The sequence below is a fragment of the Orycteropus afer genome, unplaced genomic scaffold, assembly GCF_000298275.1.
Source record: "Orycteropus afer afer isolate SDZICR_OR568_19922 unplaced genomic scaffold, OryAfe1.0 scaffold00414, whole genome shotgun sequence".
Taxonomy (NCBI): domain Eukaryota; kingdom Metazoa; phylum Chordata; class Mammalia; order Tubulidentata; family Orycteropodidae; genus Orycteropus; species Orycteropus afer.
In genome coordinates, this window is record NW_006922001.1 from 1910116 (window position 1) to 1929729 (window position 19614).

Sequence of the window (19614 nt, forward strand, 5' to 3'; positions counted from 1 at the left end):
ACCAATGAATTTTCATTGCAAACACTTTTTTCCATTAACATAAATGGTGAATATAAATACATATCTTACCAGATGAAATATAGAGGAATCAAATCAACTACACCTATTGAAAGAGGCGACAGAGAATCTCAATAATATCAGTCAAAACAAGGCCAAAAGCCTGATTGCGGGACAGAATATGACTTGCTCATATGCAAGTTTAACTTGAAGCTGAAGAAAATTAAAAGAAGTCCATGAAAGCCAAAATATGATATTAAATATACCCAACCTGACTTTACAAACCATGTGAAGAATACATTGACACATTGAATACCATTGACTGAAAAACAGAGGAGTTATGGGATGGCATCAAAGACATCATCTGTGAAGAAAGCAAAAAGACATTAAAAAGACAAGAAAGGAAGAAAAGACCAAAATGTATGTGAGGAGAGACTATGAAACTCACTCTTGAATAGAAAGTAGCTGAAGTGAATGGAAGAAATGATGAAGTAAAAATGCTGAACTAAAGATTTCAAAGAGCAGCCCAAGAAGACATAGTAAAGTATTATAATGAAATGTGCAAAGAATAAAATCAAAAGGTAAGAACAGGCCTGGAATTTCTAAAGCTGAAAGAACTGAATAAATAAATAAATATTCAAGTCATGAGTTGCAATACAGATGAATTCTTTGGACAAAATATTGAATGATGGAAGAAGTAAAAAAAAAAAAAAAAAGAAGGAGTGCAAAAAGTTGCTATATGAAAATAATTGGTTGTCATTCAACCATTTCAGGATGTAGCATATAATCAAGAACTGATGATATTTAATGAAGGAGTCCTAGCTGCACTGAAGAAAGTGGTGAAAAACAGGCCTCCTGCAAATGACAGAATACCGATTGAGATGTTTCAACAAACTAAAGCAATGCATTAGTTTCTGCCAAGAAATGTGGAAGACAGCTACCAGACCAATGACCTGGAAAAGACCATATTTATGCTCATTCTAAAGAAACGAGATCCAACAGAATGTGAAAATCATCCAACTAATATTACACAATTAATATCACACACAAGTAAAATTTTGTTGAAAATATTTCAAAAATAGTTGTGGCAATAGATCAATAGGGAACAGCCAGAAATTCAAGCTTGATTCAGAAAGGACCTGGAATAAAGGATATCATTGCTAATGTGAGATGGATCTTGGCAAAAGGGGAAAATATCAGAAGGATGTTTACCTGTGTTTTATTGACTATACAAAGACATTTGATTGTGTGGATTATAACAAATTATGCATAACATTGGGAAAAATGGGAATTCCAGAACACTTAATTGTGCTAATGAGGATGCTGTATATAGACTGAAAGGCAATTGTTTAGATAGAAAAAGAGAATAGTACATGGTGTAAAATCAGAAAAGGTGTTCATTAGTGTTGTATCCTTTCACTTTAGTTATTTATTCTGCATGCTGAACAAATAATCTGAAAAGCTGGATTATATGAAGAAAAACATGGCATCATGATTGGAGGAAGACTCATTAACAGCCTGCAACATGTGTATAACCCAATCTTGATTGTTGAAGGTGAAAAGAAACTTGAAGCACTTTCTGATGAAGATCAAAGACTACAGTCCTTAGTATGAATCAAACCTCAACATAAAGAAAACTAAAATCCTCACATCTGGACCAATAATCATCACAATAAATGGAGAAAAGATTGAAAGTGTCAAGGATTTTGTTTTATCTGGATCAATAATCAATGACCATGGAATCAGTACTCTATAAATCAAAGGACATATTGCATTGGACAAACATGCTGCAAAATATTTCTTTTTAACTGTTAAAGAGCAAAGAGGTCAGTTTGAAGACTAAGGTACACTTGACCCAAGTCAAGAGATTTTCATTCTTCTCATAAGCATTTGAAATCTGGACCATAAATAAGGAAGACCACAGAACAATTGATGCATTTGAATAATGGAATTGGTGAAGAATATTGAATATGCCATGGACTTCCAGAAAAAAAGAAGGAATCTACCTGTGAAGAATTACAGCAGTAATGCTCCTTGGAAGCGAGAATGGCCAGACTTCATCTTCTGTATTTGGTAATATTATCAAGGGACAATTAGTCCTTGGAGAAGGATATAATGCATGATGTAGTGGAGGGTCAGCAAAAAAGAGGAAAACTCTCAAAGAGATGTATTAACTGTGACTGCTGAACCTTAGCAGCAATTTTGACAATGTTGTAGGAACTGGCAATGTTTTGTCTTGACCTAGCATTGCTATGAGTCAGATCCAACTAATCAAAACATAAGAACAACAGAAACACTACCAATTAATGGAATTCACCTATAACTATTCCTTAAGGCAGATTTATGAAATCCAGTATACACAGAAAATGAAACATCTCATGTGGTTAGGTACTTTGCATTTTGATCTTACCCAGCAGTTAAAATAGGGCCAAGTTTATAGAAGAGGCTATAAATGGCTTGACTGATGAAGAAAAAATTGAAGGAAATATAGAGAAGAGTTGTAAGACTATTTTGATAGAGCTAGTAATTTAAACATATTCATGAAGTTTTTGTAAACCACTGTCTATACTATCATAACTAAATATTAAATAAATAAATACATATAAGCAAGTAGACAAATCTATCTTGCAGAAGAACTTCAAATAATTTATGTAGATGCTTTCCCCTCAAATATCTTTGAGTAGGGCATAACTCCCACTTTATCAGTGTGAGTCACACAAAGTGACTTACTTCCCTCTAAATGGAAAAGAGGACAGAAGAGTAATTTTACACTGGAGAAACCTGACAAACACTGCCTCAGCCAAATGATTGAGATAAATTTCAACAGTTATAATTCATATTGATAGACTATGTTGTTGTTGTTGTTATGTGCTGTCAAGTCAGACCAGACTCATAGTGACCCCTCCTTGGGTTTCCGAGGCAGTATCATTATGGAAGCAGATTGTCCAACCTTCCTTCTGAGGAGTGGCTGGTGGGTCTGAACTGCCAGTCTTCTGGTTAGCAGTCAAGTGCCTTAGGCACTACTCTACCAGATCTCCTTGATAGAATATAGCACTGTAAAATTTTATAATTCTTTTTTTTTTACAAATGTTTATTTTGCACTCATTCTTTGTCTGACACTGTACATGCAGAATCATGTTGTTGTTGTTGTTGTTATTGGCCATCGAGTTGGCCCCGATTCATAGCGACCCCTCCTTGGGTTTCCAAGGCAGTATCACTACGGAAGTAGGATTGCCCAACCTTCCTTCCGAGGAGTGGCTGGTGGGTTTGAACTGCCAGCCTTCTGGTGAGCAGAATCATAGTCCAGCCTTACAAAAAATGGTATTTTTTTTTTCCACATTAAAGATAAAAAAGCACATTCAGAGAGGTTAAGTACCTTAGGGTCACAGAGTATAAAAAGGTTAGCTGTCGAAGGAATTGAAGCCATTTCTGTATCAAAGTCATCTGTACCATAGCACTCCTTCCTATCTACTAAGACTGAGTTATATTAGTTTAGAAGATTTTAAAGGTTAGGAGGACATGTTGCTTTATATAGCTAATGTCAAGGTTTTGTATAACACTTTTTGTGCAATTGATATGTGAAGAGTTCTACCTTATGTCATTTGAAAGCCAAATATACATGGGTTAACAATTATGAAAACACTATCCATGTATCCTGGGATTGATTAGTTAAGTGAATATATAGAAGATGGTAGGAGCCAAGTTTTTCAATGTTGAAATGGAAGGTTAAAGATAAGTAAAGTGAGGAAACTTGAATGATCCATGTGATGTTTGATTAGAATTAGAAGTATCAGTAAGAACACATATTTAGCTATATATCTAATATATATATATATGATATATAATATATATGTGTGTGTGTGTGTGTGTGTGTGTGTGTTAGTATACTCACATTTATTATCTTGTTCTGTCAGCTGAGAGAGCTTATAGAACAACACTGCAGTAGCAAGGACCTCACTTAGGACCCAGATCTATGATTCTAAACCCATTCTTCAAAAAAGAGAAACCAGGGTTCCTTAGAAAAATGATTTTTTCAGGACTGGATCAAGAAATAAGCAAAAGGAGTCTATAGTTTCTGATCTTATAGTGCCATAAAGTAAAAAAGTGTCACCCTTCATACACACATTCACACACACAGTGTTATGGGTCTATGTCAAGGAAACACAGTAGCTAATTGAAAAAGCTCCTCATGCCCAAAGCTAGAATAATTTCAGCAACAAAATAAAAGAAAGTGGTGGACAACCAGAGTACTGAAAAAATAAGACAAGTCTATATATCATAGCTAAAGATTAAATAAGGAGCTCTGGTAGTGTAGTGCCTAAGGCATTGACTGCTAACCAGAAGGCTGGTGGTTCAAACCCACCAGCCACTCCTGGGAAGGAAGGTTGGGCAATCTACTTCCATAGTGATACTGCCTCAGAAACCCAAGGAGGGGTTGCTATGAGTAAGGTCTGACTCGACGGCACATAACAACAACAAAAAACATTAAATAAATAAATACATATAAGCAAGTAGACAAATCTATCTTGCAGAAGAACTTGAAATAATTTTTGTAGATGCTTCTCCCTCAAAAACATGGAGCATAACTCCTCACATTTTTAGTGTGAGTGTCACAAAGTGACTTCCTTCTAAGGAATATGTATATATGGAAAAGAAAAGCAGAGAGTAATTTTGCACTAGAGAAACCTGACAAACACTACCTCAGCCAAGTGATTCAGATAAACTTCAACAGTGGCAATTTTGTAATGGTAGACTATACCATTGAAATTATGTGATGGGAATGACATTTTATTTCTGTGATCTTCTTCCCAAAAACTCAAAACCCTACTCAAATTATGAGAAAAACATCAATCAAATTACAATTGAGAGATGTCTTCAAATTATCTGACCTGTGCTTCTCAAAACAAAATGCCTGAAACTGTCACAGCTAAGAGGTGGCTAAGGAGATATGCTGACTAAATGCAATGTGGTATCCAGGATGGAATCTTATAACAGGGAAGGAACATTTAGTCAATAACTAAGGAAATCTGATGAAAGTATGGACTTTAGTTAGGAATAATGCACCGATAACTGGTTCCTTAATTGTGACAGAGCTTGTTGTTGTTATGTGCTGTTAAGTCGGACCCGACTCATAGCGACCCTTCCTTGGGTTTCTGAAGCAGTATCACTACGGAAGTAGATTGCCCAGCCTTCCTTCCTAGGAGTGGCTTGTGGGTTTGAACCATCAGCCTTCTGGTTAGCAGTCAAGTGTCTTAGGCACTATGCTACCAGAGTTCCACCATAGTAATATAAAATGTTAATAAAGAGCAATATCCCTCAGGTGTGCATTATATGGAAACCTCTCTGTACTATCCTCATTATAGTTCTATAAATGTAAACTATTGAAAATGTAAAAATTTATTAAAATATTTTTACAAAATATTGCATAACAGGAACTGTTAGTAGACTAAACTTTTAATATCTTATTAAACTGACATTCAAAGGTCAGCTCCAATATAAAAATAATAATTTGGAATATTTCCACATATCCAAATCTCATTGTTAGATGCCTTTGAGTTGGCTCCAATTCATAGCAACCCTATGTACAGCAAAAACAAAAAAAAAGAAAAAAAACACTACCCAGTCCTGCACCAGCCTCACAATCTTTGTTATATGTGAGCCCATCATTGCAGCCATTGTGTTGATCCATATTGTTGAGTGCCTTCCCCTTTCTTGCTGATGCTCCACTTTATCAAGCATGGTATCCTTCTTCAGGAAATGATCCCTTCTGACCATGTTCATTATCCAGCTTTTGCATGCATATGAGGCTATTGAAAACACCATGACATGGGTTGGACTCACTTTAGTCTTCAAAGAGCCATCTTTGCTTTTCAACACTTTAAAGAGGTCTTTTGCAGCAGATTTGCCCAGTGAAATATGAGAACTGATTTCTTGACTGCTGCATCTATTGGTGTTGATTGTGGAAACAAGTAATATGAAATCCTTGACAGCTTCAATCTTTTCTCCACTTATCATGATGCCGCTTATTTGTCCAGTTGTGAGGATTTTCATTTTCTTTACGTTGAGGTTTAATCCATACTGAAGGCTGTAGTATTTAACTTTCATCAGTAAGTGCTCCAAGTCATCTTCACTTTCGGCAAGCACGGTTGTGTCACCTGCATATTACATGTTGTTACTCGGTCCTCCTCCAATCCTGATGTTGCATTTTTCTTCATATAGTCCAAATTCTTGAATTATTTGCACAGCATACAGATTGAATAAGTATGGCGAAAAGATACAACTCTGACACACTCCCTTACTGATTTCCAACAATGCAGTATCCTCTTGTTCTGTTCAAATGACAGTCTCCTGGTCTATGTACATATCCAAATCTTAGTGCTCATAAAAATCAAAACAAACTCATTAACGATGAGTCAATTTGACTCATAGAGACCCCTCCTTGAATTTCCAAGCAGTATCTCTATGAAAGTAGATTGCCCAAGCTTCCTTCCAAGGAGTGGCTCATGGGTTTGAACCCATTCAAATGCCTTAAGCACTACACCACCAGAGCTCCCTTAGTGCTCATAATTTGTTAAAATTGTTTCTTCTCTTAAGTTGATTTATCTTTTTTTTTTTTTTCCTCATACAGGGAAAGTAGTAGTTTTATGATTTGACATGATCTAACAAAATTTTATGAGAAAGAAATCTTCTAAATAAGCATTCTAATTTTTGAACTTGCCTTACATTATGGAAGGAGCTCTGGTGGTGCTGTGCCTAAGGCTGACCAGAATGTTGTGAGTGCAACCACTGAAGAAAGATGAGGCAATCTATTTCTGTAAAGATTTATGGCCTTGGAAACCCAATAGGGGTCTGTATGAGTTGCAATTCACTCGAAAGCAGTGGGTTTGGGCTGGTTTGGTTTACATTATAAAGATTGAGTGGAAAAAGACTGAAAGAAAGGTATCATTGAAGAAGGTAAATAAGATTGATTGAGGTTTGGCAGTCTAGTTCCATAGTGATAACTCCTCAGAAATCCAAGGAGAGGTCGCTATGAGTTGGATCTGAATCAGCAGGGAGTTTGGTTCGTTTTTGGTGTGTGATGCTGACAAAACTTATGGTTTATTGTTCCTGCTGTTGTTGTTGTTTGGTTCCTTGGAGTTGATTCCAACTCATAGTGACTCTTTGTAGAACAGAATGAAACACTCCCCAGTCCTGAGCCATCCTTACAATCATCACTATGTTTGAACCCGTTTTACAGCCTTTGTGTCAATCCATCTCTTTGAGGGTCTGTTTTTCCCTGGCCCTTTACTTTCCCAAGTATGACAACTTTCTCCAAGAAATGGTCCTCCTGATAACATGTACAAGGTATGTGAGACCAAGTCTCACTATCCTTACTTCTAAGGCACCTTCTGATTGTACTTCTTACAAGACAGACTTGTTCTTTCTTTTGGCAGTCCAGGGCATATTCAATATTCTTCACCAACACCATAATTCAAAGGAATCAATTATTCTTCAGTTTCTTCAATCCATATTCACTGCCCAGATTTAGCATGCATATGAAGTGATTTAAAATACCATGTCTTGGGTCTGATACACTTTTGTCTTCAAAGTGACATTTTTGCTTTTTAATATTTTTAAGATGTCTTTTGTGGCATATTTGCTGAATGTACTACATTGTTAGATTTCTTAACTGACTTCTTCTATGAGCTTTGATTGTGGATTCAAGTAAAATGAAATCCTTGATAACTTCATTTTTTCTTTGTTTATCGTTGTTTCTTATTGGTCCAGTTGTGAGGATTTTTGCTTTATTATTGTTATTTTTGATGTTAGGTCTAATCAGTACTGTAGGCTATATTCTGATCTTCATCAGTAAGTGCTTCACTTACTATTCACTTTCAGCAAGGAAGGTTGTGTCATCTGCCTATTATAGGTTGTTAATGAGTCTTCTTCCAATTCTTATGCTGCATTCTTCAAACCTGATTAGAGCTATGTTAATGCACACAAACCAAAAAAAAAAAAAACTTACTGTTGCTTTGTAGGATTGGACTCGTAGTGACCTCTCCTTCGGTTTCCGAGCCAGTATCACTATGGAAGTAGATTAGATTGCCCAATCTTTGTTCGGAGGAGTGGCTTGTGGGTTTGAAACACCAGCCTTCTGGTTATCAGTCAAGTGCCTTAGGCACTATGCTACCAGAGCTCCCTTAATGAGCATAATACTTAACAGATGATTTATTTATCATCATTCTGTTTCTGGGAGCTATCAGTGTGCCTTTCATTAACTTACACAAATGATGGGGAATAACAGAAGAGGAGGTCAGAGAAGATTTGGGTTGTCACACAGGGTTGATCCTTGTATGCAATTTAGAATTTGGATTTTTACATTTCAATTAGGTAGAGAAGCACTGAAGAGGTTTGAGATGATTTAACTTATGTTTTAAAATGATTTGTGTCATCCCCTAGCTTATCTTTGTACTTCTATTGGGCCTAACATACAATTTTAAACATTAGTTTTGCTTTCACTTGTTTAAAATATTTTATCTGATATAGGTACACTTGTTGGAGGATATATAAAAATAATTGCACATGAAAAATTGGAGTGCATTATTTTTCCTAAAAAATACTGGAAATAAAAATACTTGGAAACTATTTTTTTTTTTTTTAAAGCATCACCAGCTATCTGTTACTGTACAAATAGGGTGTGCCTCTGGTTATATACTACTCAATATGACTGACTGACTTATTTTAGGCAAAAATCATTTGTTAGTCTATGATGGCTTATCCTATATCTTTTAGAAAAGCTATTAACTGCTAAAATTAAGGTCATATACAACAGGAAAAAATATTAGTCAACACTTCTTTATGGTGTCAAACATAGAGTCTATACAAGATACAGAATCCATACAAGACCCAACAGTTGATTCAAATAGAAGTTTTGAGAATTGAGAACAAGTGACTAGTCAGACATATCTAAACATTACTCATGTTTTTTTTTTTTTTTTTCAATTTTAATCTGAAAAAATAGTCCTTTAATAGACTAACACATAGCACATAGCAATGTGCATCACAAGTGATTGTTAACTTGTAATTAAATGTTGAGGGGAGATACAAATGTGAGTAATATGCTTCTTCTAAATGCTATATATTTCAAGATATCCCACAACATTCCCAGGGTCAGACTGGGGTGATGGTATCTGCAGATTATGTTGCAGTGCTTTTATTATGAGAAAATGTTCAGGATTATTTACCATTAATAATCTATACACAACTTCTCAATACTTAAAATAATTGTATTGAATTTAGAAAGTTAAATTGTTACTAGATAAAAAGAAAATTTAAGTATTTGAGCTATTTATTATCTGACATTCCAAAGAAGTCATTTTATCTTGCATAAATAACAGAATTGCCCCTTAAATGGTTAGGTGTATGTACAACCGTGCAGTCAGAATTTGAAGGCTCTGTTAATCACGTTACTTTCCATTATACTATTTTGCAGCACCCTCTCAAGTTACCAATGTGAAAAAGGGGAAGATTGCAAAAAACAGCATATCTTTGTCTTGGCAAGAGCCAGATCGCCCCAATGGAATCATCTTGGAGTATGAAATCAAGTATTTTGAAAAGGTGAGAATTAAAATGAAAATTTTCCTTTCTTCTTTTTTTTTTTTTTTTAACTACAATTATCCAATTTGTAGAAGAGTATGTTGCACTTTTATTTTTAAATCAATGACAATTGATTCTGTAGTCATGATTATGGATGTAGACGTGTACAGGGATTACACTAGTCATGCTTGCTCTTCTGCCAAAGAGGTTACACTTCCTGGATATTGCTGTATAGTTTAACATTGGCTTTAATAGATTATACAGCATTAAAAGATGAAGTCATAGGACAATTATTATATGTTTCAAGAACTTAATCTGTTGACCTTCAATCAATAACTACAGTATGCTAAAAGAAAAGCAATGTTTGTTTCACAGTGACTATGGATAATACCTAGGAGCTGTGGTACAGTAGTGGTTAAGGCATTGAACTGGTAACTAAAAGATTTGTAGTTCAAACACACCAGCCACTCCATGGTAGAAAGATGAGACTGCTTCCATAAATATTTACAGCCTTGGAAACCCTATGGAGCAGTTCTACTCTGTCCTGTGTGTTCACAATGAGTCAGAAGCTACTCAATGGTAGTGGTTTTGATTTTTATGGTTATGCATAATACTTATACTGTTAAGTAATTACAGGCAGATGAGATGTATATGTAACATTTAATTTTATTTTAGTTATAACAAAAATATAACACTACACTCTAAACTTTATTTTAAAATATGAGGGTATAAAATCAGAAATGTGAGTCTCATGTTAGCCATTTTGTCTCAATTTCCTCATTTCCCTTGAGCTATATGTTATGTCCACTCTTGAGTATTTTGTCATAACAGTTATTGAGCTCTAAAGGCAACCATCATCCAATTTATTCTTTTCTGAATCCACAACCAAGTGAGCTATTGAGAAAAGAATAATGCAGATAGAAATTGGCAAAACACGTGACTCAGACATATAGTCATAATCAGTTTTCTTATCACTCCCACCACCATTCTACTGTGATTTCTGTATACCTTGTATCTGAAGGCTGTATATTGCTTAGAACATCCTGATCTAATAGAGGATATAAAGATAGAGAGACCCCCAAACCTGTGTCTAGGAGTTGGATCAGACACTCTGACCCAGAAATGCTAGTCCTGTTGAACTAATTCAGAGGTAATTTAGATAAACACATCCAAAAAGAGAAGGAAAGGACTAAGCCAAACTTAATTCCATCTCTCATACTCACAGTGACATCAGTCCTCCCATTCTTAGGGAAATATGCAGAATGCCATAAATTTACTTTCCAATACCTAAGAAACTGCCCAAGTTAGAACATTGGGAGGGGAAGTAAGTATAATAATATGAAGAAAGTCCTGACAAATGCTGACATCATCTTAAGGAAAATTACTTAAGACTCCAAGATTCTATACATAAAGAGGGTAAGTAAATACATATTCACATGTTAATGTTTCAGAGGATTATAGGGATTATTTATTGTTTTATTCCTTCAATTCAACAATTATTTGTATAAAAATACAATAGTGAACAAAAAAGTAGTGGTTCACATGTGTGTGTGCAAGAGGGTATTCTAGCTACATATTTTTTCAAGATTTTGAATGTCTCTATAATGTCCATACATTGATTTCATAATTAGATTTTAAAAAAAATCTATTTTAATTTTGAAATAATCATCTTTCCAGTAATGACTTGTTGATGACATTACATTAAATTATCTGATCACTTAGGGAGCATAAAAGTGATACGTATAAGATATCCAGAAAAATATAACACATATATTATTCACCAATAATACTCTACAAGAAACTTCTGAGACAAAGTTGTGTTGGAATATAGTTTAAGTGCTTATTGGTCAAAAGAAGTAGGTTAAATCAAGTAGAATATAGTGACATTATTATTATTTGCTGATTCCTGGTTCTCTGAGAGTAGTAGTCCAAAGCTGCATTGCAAGCAGTGGCCTACAATTTAAATATATATAATATTCATTAATAATTCATAACATCAAGAACTTCATTTCTTATTATAGTTTCTCTGGTAGCATAGTGCCTAAGGCACTTGACTGCTAACCAGGAGGCTGGCGGTTCAAACCCACCAGCCACTCCTCCGAAGGAAGGTTAGGCAATCTACTCCCATAGTGATACTGCCTCGGAAACCCAAGGAGGGGTCGCTGTGAGTCGGGTTTGACTCGAAGGCACATAACAACAACAACAATGCAAAGTTGATTGAGTTGTATAAATGCATATAATGAAATACATGTTGAATTCTTTGAAATACTAATTTTCAAAATATTGACTGTGATTAAAGTTGATTTAAAAAATATGAAATTGAAAATGATATATCAAAAGGATTAAACACTAACAACTATATTTTGGGGTATATATACCTTAGATGAAGTATCATTCAACAGCAGGAAGACTAAAAGGTGGAAAAAGTACTCATTTGGATCCATTATTTTCTTCCCCTGAATCAATGCTGGTTTTATTTTGTGTCCTTTCAGAAATCATTCTTAAAAAAAAAAAAAAACTTGAGCATTTTCAGTGTCACTTCTCAGCATATTTATGAGTCTCTTTATGCACATAATATTCAATAGGATCCAGGATTTATCGATTTTTATCTTATTAAACTTCTGCTTCCTGTAGAATAAAGAGTTACTGAAAAAGTAGTAGGGAAGAGTCTTTCTATTGATATCCCTTCTACTGAATGCTTTGTATTTTGTAAAGTTATTTTCTGTATGGTCTAACCTTGTTTTTAATTATATTGGTTTTAGAATACTTGATCTTATTTTTGGTACACAATGCTGTATTAATGTTTTCCATTACCAGAGTAAGTTAGAATTAAAAAAAAAAAAAATGGGAAAAAATGTTTCTGTACATATCTTCAATAAATTAATAGCAAGTTGTCTGCTTATATGCTGGAAGAGCAGCAAAATCTTGTATCTTATTTGGGATGGTTATTAACTACCTTGTGGAAGTTATTAACAACTGTTTTACAGTGAAGATATTAATTCCTAGATATTATTGCCAAGCAGAATTATTGAACAGACTTATAATACACAAATACAGGGTTCATTGTTTCACTTTGTTTTAATTTTCACAAGAGGAAAAAAAAAAAACTTTTTACCAAGTACTGAGGTAGAGGCCCAGATAGGCTTCCAGGGCTCATTTTAAACCTTCAAAATGACACCACCATTTTACTGGATGGCTTTTGGCCAGATACAGGTGGCAGAGCTTTCCAGGGCACATACATGCATTTGCCAGCTGGCATCTCTGCCTGTGATTGTCCTGCTCTATTAGAGGTCATTGGGCCTCTCTGCTCCTGCATGGTGATGGGACCATTGCCATCTCTTAATTAAAGGCACAGGCAAAGCAAAGCTGTCCTTTGGTAGGATGTTTGCCAGCTGGCTCCTTTTGCTGAGGCCCTCCCTTCACTGGCTGGGAACCGTGTTTGCTAAGCAGCTGGGGAATGTCGCTCATTTGCTAACCCAGGCCATGAAGGCATCAAAAGCCGCTGTCCTAACCAAAGACTTGGCAGCTAGGTGGTTGTGTGTGTTGAAGCTATATACATAGGGTTTATGACATGAAAAAAAATATATATATATGAGAGTGATTTAAACTATTGAAAAAATAACACATTCTGAAATATCTTTAGGTAATTAACTTTATTTTTTGGTTTTGATTCCTTAGATATATTATTTTTTAAAAAATTCCTTTTGAAAACATAGTATTCAGCTATCTCAGGAAGACAATGTATCCTTTGATGAGAACTTAGATAATCAGCCACCAAGATAGACAGGTTAATAGATAAATCAGATGGAGCATTGAATAATTTTGTGCTATTATTAGAAATCATACTATTATTATAGAACCATATTTTAGTTTTATGGTAATATTTTCCCATTTTTGGTGAAAGTACCAACGTCCAATCCTGATGCTGCATTCTTCAAATCTAGTTATAGCTTGACATGGTGGCTGCAGAGATGGGCTCAGGTATAGTAGAGATTGTGAGGCTGGCACAGGACCAGACAGTGTTTCATTCTGTTGTATATGAATAAGGTCACTATGAGTTGGAGATGACTCAACAGCACATAGCAACAACAACAACAACAACTAACTTCTATTTTTTCTTCAAAATGTATTAATTTTACACTCAATAGTAAGGAATTACAACCATGTGAAATTTAAAAAAAATATTCGCTTTTTAAGTTTCAGTGAAAAATTTGCTGTCATGGTTTTAGGTCAATAGTCAGCAAAGTTACTGAGAATATACTGTGTGTTAGATATTGTGCTAGGTGCTATATTTATTCTACCCATATATATATATATATATATATCCTCACAATATTCTTGGTTAAAAAACACCATCCCAATTCTAAAGAAGAACAATTGAGTTTCTAAACTTGTGTACTCCCTTTTACATACTTGCTTTTTTTAATTCCATAGATGGAATCATTGTTTTTACTGTGCTTTTATTAAAATAAATAAATAAATAAATAGCTTCTTAATTTACTTTATACATGTTAGAATTTTGTGTAATGATCACAATTAAATGAAACATATTAGAATCTCATACTATGGTTATAACCTGATTTTCACTGACTTAAGTTATCTTTATATCATTGAAAATAAATTATTAGCAAACATTTGACACGTTTCTTAATGAAAGTTAATGTTGCTATTACTGTTATTAGGTGTCACAGAGCAGGTTCCAACTCACAACAGCTACCTAGAAAAAAATGAAACACTACTCAGTTCTATGCCTTCCTCATAACCATTGATATGTTTAAGCCTAATGTTGTAGCCACTGTGTCAATCGACCTACTTGAGGACCTTCCTCTTTTTTGATGACCCCCTATTTTACCAAACATGATTCCATTCTCCATGTACTGCCCTCTTCTGATAACTTGTCCATAGTACATGAGGTGAAGGCCACCATCCTTACTTCTAAGGATCATTCTGACTGTACTTCCAACACAGATTTGTTCATTCTTATGGAAGTCCATGGTATATTCAGTATTCTTTGCTAACACCATAATTGAGAGGAATCAATTCTTTGGTCTACTTTATTCATTGTCCAGCTTCCACATGCATATGAGACAATTGAAAATGCATGGCTAAGGTCAGGCACATTTTCATCCTCGATGTGTTTTTTATTTATTTTCTTTTTTCTTTCCTTGTATTTGTTTATTTTTTTAGCAGGACAATTAATGGGCTGTTTTATATATTATTTTTCTTTTAATTGTAACTTGGTTGAAATTTTGCAAAGTAGATTCATTTTACATTCAATAATTCAAACACATTTTGTTGTGTGACATTGATTATAATCCCCACAGTGTAACAGCTCTCTTCCCACTTCCTCCCTGCAGTTATCCTTTCCCTGTGTGCTTTTTGCCTGTGCATTCCTGCCTCCCTACCTTTCTCCCTGTGCAAATCTGCTCCTCTGATCTCTCATGGTTGATTGTTATTAGAAAAGCATCTCCCTGGTGTAGTTGTTCAGCTAGTAGGACTATCTATTGTTGGCAGAGAACTAACCCACAGGATTGAGTTCAATTTCAGGCCCAAAGGGTGACTAGGTCCCATAGTCTTGAGAGATTCACCAGTCTCCATCCAACCAGGAAACCTGCTCTTTTTTCAATTTTGTTACACATTTTTTTTTCCTCCAACTCTATCCAAGATCCCCAATTTTGATCTATTTCCAAGTGGCTGGCATTGTTAACTGGGTACTATCTGGTTCTTCTGGTCTCCAGGTCATATTGATAAACTTCTCATGGTCAATTAGTCCTTTGGATTAACTGTTTCCAAGTGTCTTTGCTTTTCTCTATTCTTCTTTGCTCTATATCAGGAGAGACCAATAGTTTATCTTAGATGGCCATTTGCAAGCTTTTAACACCCCAGTCTCTACTTACTGATTTAAGATATAGAACAGTATTTTTGTGTCTTACATTGTACCAATTGAGCTTGATGTTCCCCACAATCATGGTCCTCAGCCCACAGACCTAGTTACTCACTTTCTCAAGTTGCTTAGTTGTGGCTATGCTGTCATCCTAAATTTGTGCCCTGTTAGCTTTAAACTGCATATGGACATTTTTATAGCACATAAAAATATGTAGGTAGGAATATCGCCTGCCAAACCTATCTGTTGTTGTTAGGTGCCTCAAGCTATCTCCAACTCATAGCAACCTTATGCACAACAGAACAAAACACTGAGCAGTCCTGTGCCAGCCCCACGATCCTTGCTGTATCTGAGCCCCTTGTTGCAGCCACTGTATCCATCCATCTTGTTGTGGGCCTTCCCCTTTCTCGTTGACCCTCCACTTTACCAAGCATAGTATCCTTCTCCAGTGAATGGTTCCTTCTGATAACATAAGCAAAGTAGGTGATAAAAAGTCTGGCCATTCGCTCTTTCAAGGAGCATTCTGGCTGCACTTCCTCCAGGAGAGATTTGTTAGTTCTTTCAGCAGTCCAAGATACTCTCAGTATTCTTTGCCCACACCACAACTCAATAGCATCAACTCTTCTTCGGTCTTCCTTATTCATTGCCCAGCTCTCACATGCATAAGAAGCAATTTAAAATACCATGGCTTGTGTTAGGCACACCTTAGTTTTCAAGGAGACATCTTTTCTCAGCACTTGAAAGAGGTCTTTTGCAGCTGACTTGCCCAATGCAATGTTGTCTGATGTCTTGACTACTGCTTCCATTGGTGTTGATTGTAGAACCAAGTAATATGAAGTTCTTGACAACTTCAATCTTTTCTCCCTTTATTTTGATTCTGCTTATTGGCCCAGTTGTGAGAATTTTTATCTTCTTTATACTACAGACTGCAGTCTTTAATATTCATCAGTAAGGGCTTCAAGTCATCCTCACTTTCAGCAAGAAAAGTTGTGTTATCTGCATATCACAAGTTGTTAATGAGTCTTCTTCCAACCCTGATGCCACACTCTTCTTCATATAATCCAACTTCTCAGATTATTTGCTCAGCAGACAAATTAAATAAGTATGGTGAAAGAATACAACCCTAACACACTCCCTTCATGATTTGAAACCATGCAGTATCCCCTTGTGCGGTTTGAACAACAGTCTCCTTATCTATGTACAGTTCCTCATGAGTACAATTAAGTGTTCTGGAATTCCAACTCTTCTCAATGTTATTCATAATTTTGTTATGATCCACACAATCAAATGCTTTTGCATAGTCAATAAAACATGAGTAAACATCTTTCTGGTATTATTTGCTTGCAGCCAAGATCCATCTGACATCAGCAATGATATCCCTCATTCCACATCCTCTTCTGAACCTTCTGAAACCTATGTGTGTTTGTGGGTATATTATTTTTCATCTATCCATACTTGATCTTCATGCCTGTCCACCTATGTGTCCACCTTAAAATTTGTGTTTGCTATTACCCATAATGCAATATTATGTATAAAGTAGTATTTACCTTTATTGTCTGTATCTTTTTTGCACCTCTCTGTGTCTTCGTTCTCCTTAGTGATATTGTGGTGGTTGCATTATTTTGTTATATTGCCTTTTCCTTCACACATATCAACACCTGTCTCTTAACTATCCATTAATTTTCTCTCCCTTCCCCTCCTCTCCCATTCCTAGTAACCAACAAAGAAAATTTCCTTCCCTCTGTTAACCTTTCCTTGACATTTTATAATGGAGTTATACAATAGCTCTCCTATTGTGATTGATTTATTTCACTCAGCATAATGTACTCCAAGTTTGTCCATGTTATGAAATAATTCCCTGATTCTTTCATTTTTCTTTACTGTTGCATAATATCCCTTTGTGTTATCCTTTGGTTATCCATTCACCTGTTGTGAGCAGTTTGGTTGATTCCAAACCAAAACCAAATCCCCTGCTATCAAGTTGATTCCAACTCATAGTGACCCCCACTTGGTTTCCAAAGCTATAAATCTTTATGGAGGTAGATTGCCTCATTCTCCTCTTGTGGAGCAACTAGTGGGTATGAACAACTGACCTTCTGGTTAGCATCCAAATGCCTTATCCACTCCACCACCAGAGCTCCTAGGTTGTTTCCATCTCTTTGCTATTATAAATAGTGCCTCAGTGAACACATATGTGCATGTATCTATTTGTGACCCAGATCTCACCTCTTTTGTACATATTCTCTGCAGAAGAACTGCTGGATCAAATGGCATTTCCATTTCCAAATTTTTAATGAAGTGTCATGCAATTTTCCACAGTGGTTGTATAATTTTACAGTCCTACCAGCAGTGTAAAAGAGTTCCAGTATCTCCACACCCTTGACAGCATTTATTATTATCTGTCTTGTTGAACTTTTCTATTATTACTGTGGTGAGATGATATCTCATTGTTGTTTTGATTTGCATATCTCTAATAACTAATGATTGTGAACATTTCTTTCTTTATTTTTTTTTTCTGCCTGAATATCTTTTTTGGCAAACTGCCAGTTCATGTCTTTTACCCACTTTTGAATTGGATTATTTGCCTTTTTGATGTTGAGATGTTGAAATTTTCTATAAATTTTAGAGATAAATCCCTTGTTACGTATGTCTTTGCCAAATATTTTTTTCCCCAATGTTTATGTTCTCTTTTTACTCTTTTGGAGAAATATTTTGATGCACATAAGAATTTCATTTTTAGAATGTCCCAGGTATCTAGTTCCTCATCTTGTGTTTGTGCATTTTGGGTTATGGTTGATATTCTGTTTATGCAGTAAATTAGTGACCTTAAATTTGCCCCTATTTTAACTTTGATAAGCTCTATTGTTTTTTACTTTACTTTTAAATCTATGATACATCTTCAGTTTGTTTTTGTACATGATGTGAAGTATGCTTCTCATTTCGTTTTTCTGCAATTGCATATCCAGCTTCCCCTGCACTGTTTGTTAAAGAGGCTATCTTTCTCCCATTTAATGAGTTTTGGCCCTTGTCAAAAATCAGCTATCTATAGGTGGATGGATCAATTTCTGGATTCTTAATTTTGTTCCATTGAGTATATGTGACTATCGTTGTACCAAGACCAGGCTATTTTGACTGTGTAGTAAGTTTTTAGGTTGGGGAGTATAAGACCTCCTACTTTATTTCTCTTCTTCACTAGTGCTTTGCTTATCTGAGCTCTCTTTCCTTTCCATATAAATTACTCATTGGTTTTCCATGTCCTTAAAGAATATTGATTGAATTTGGATCAGGATTGCATTGAATCCAAAGATTTCTTTGGGTAGATGTGACATTTTCACAATTTTCAGTCTTCCTATCCATAAGCATGGCACATTCTTCCATTTATGTAGGTCTCTTGTAATTTCCTGTAGTAGTGTTTTATAGTTTTCTTTGAATGGGTCTTTTGTGTTCTTGGTAAGATTTATTCCTAAGTATTGTACGTTTTTGGTAGCTATTATAAATGTTATTGTTTTCCTTTTTTCCCTTTCAGATATATCTTTATTGATGAGAGGAGTGCAACTGATGTATGTTGGTCTTGTATCCTGCCACTTCGTTGAATCTTTTAATGAGCTACAGTAATTTTCTTCCTGAGTCTTTTGTTTTTTCTATGTATAAGATCATTTTAACTGCAAAGAGAGATAGTTTAACTTCTTTTTTGCCAATTCAGATGCCTTTTATTTCTCTTTCTGGCCTTAATGTCCTGGCTTGGACTTCCAATATAATGTTGAATAGAAGTGGTGATAAAGGGCCTTATTGTCTGGTTCCCATTCACAAGTGGAACGCTTTGAGTCTCTCTCCAATGTGAATTATGTTGGCTGTTGCTTTTGCCAAATATGTCCTTAATTATGTTGAAAAATTTCCCATCTATTCATATTTTGCTGAGAGAATTTATCAGGAATGAGTGATGGTTTTTTATCAAATGCCTTTTCTGCATCAATTAATATGATTTGTTGTTCTTTTGTTTTATTTATGTGATGGATTACATAGATTGTTTTTCTAATGTTGAATCATCCTTGCTTATCTGGTTTGAATCAGAGTTTGTCATAATGTATTATTTTTTTATATAGTATTGAATTCTATTGGCTAGGATTTTAGCATAGTGCCTAAGGCACTTGACTGCT

At 35.1% G+C, this 19614-nt stretch overlaps 1 protein-coding gene across 1 annotated transcript in view; it reads left to right on the plus strand.

Moving 5' to 3' along the window:
- The window catches only part of EPHA5 (EPH receptor A5), a 617348-nt gene that overhangs the window by 436732 nt on the left and 161002 nt on the right, over positions 1-19614 (plus strand). Inside the window, exon 6 of the mRNA XM_007953798.2 lies at positions 9470-9594. Within this exon, the coding sequence (XP_007951989.1) occupies positions 9470-9594 (125 nt within the window). The remainder of the gene's footprint in view (positions 1-9469; positions 9595-19614) is intronic.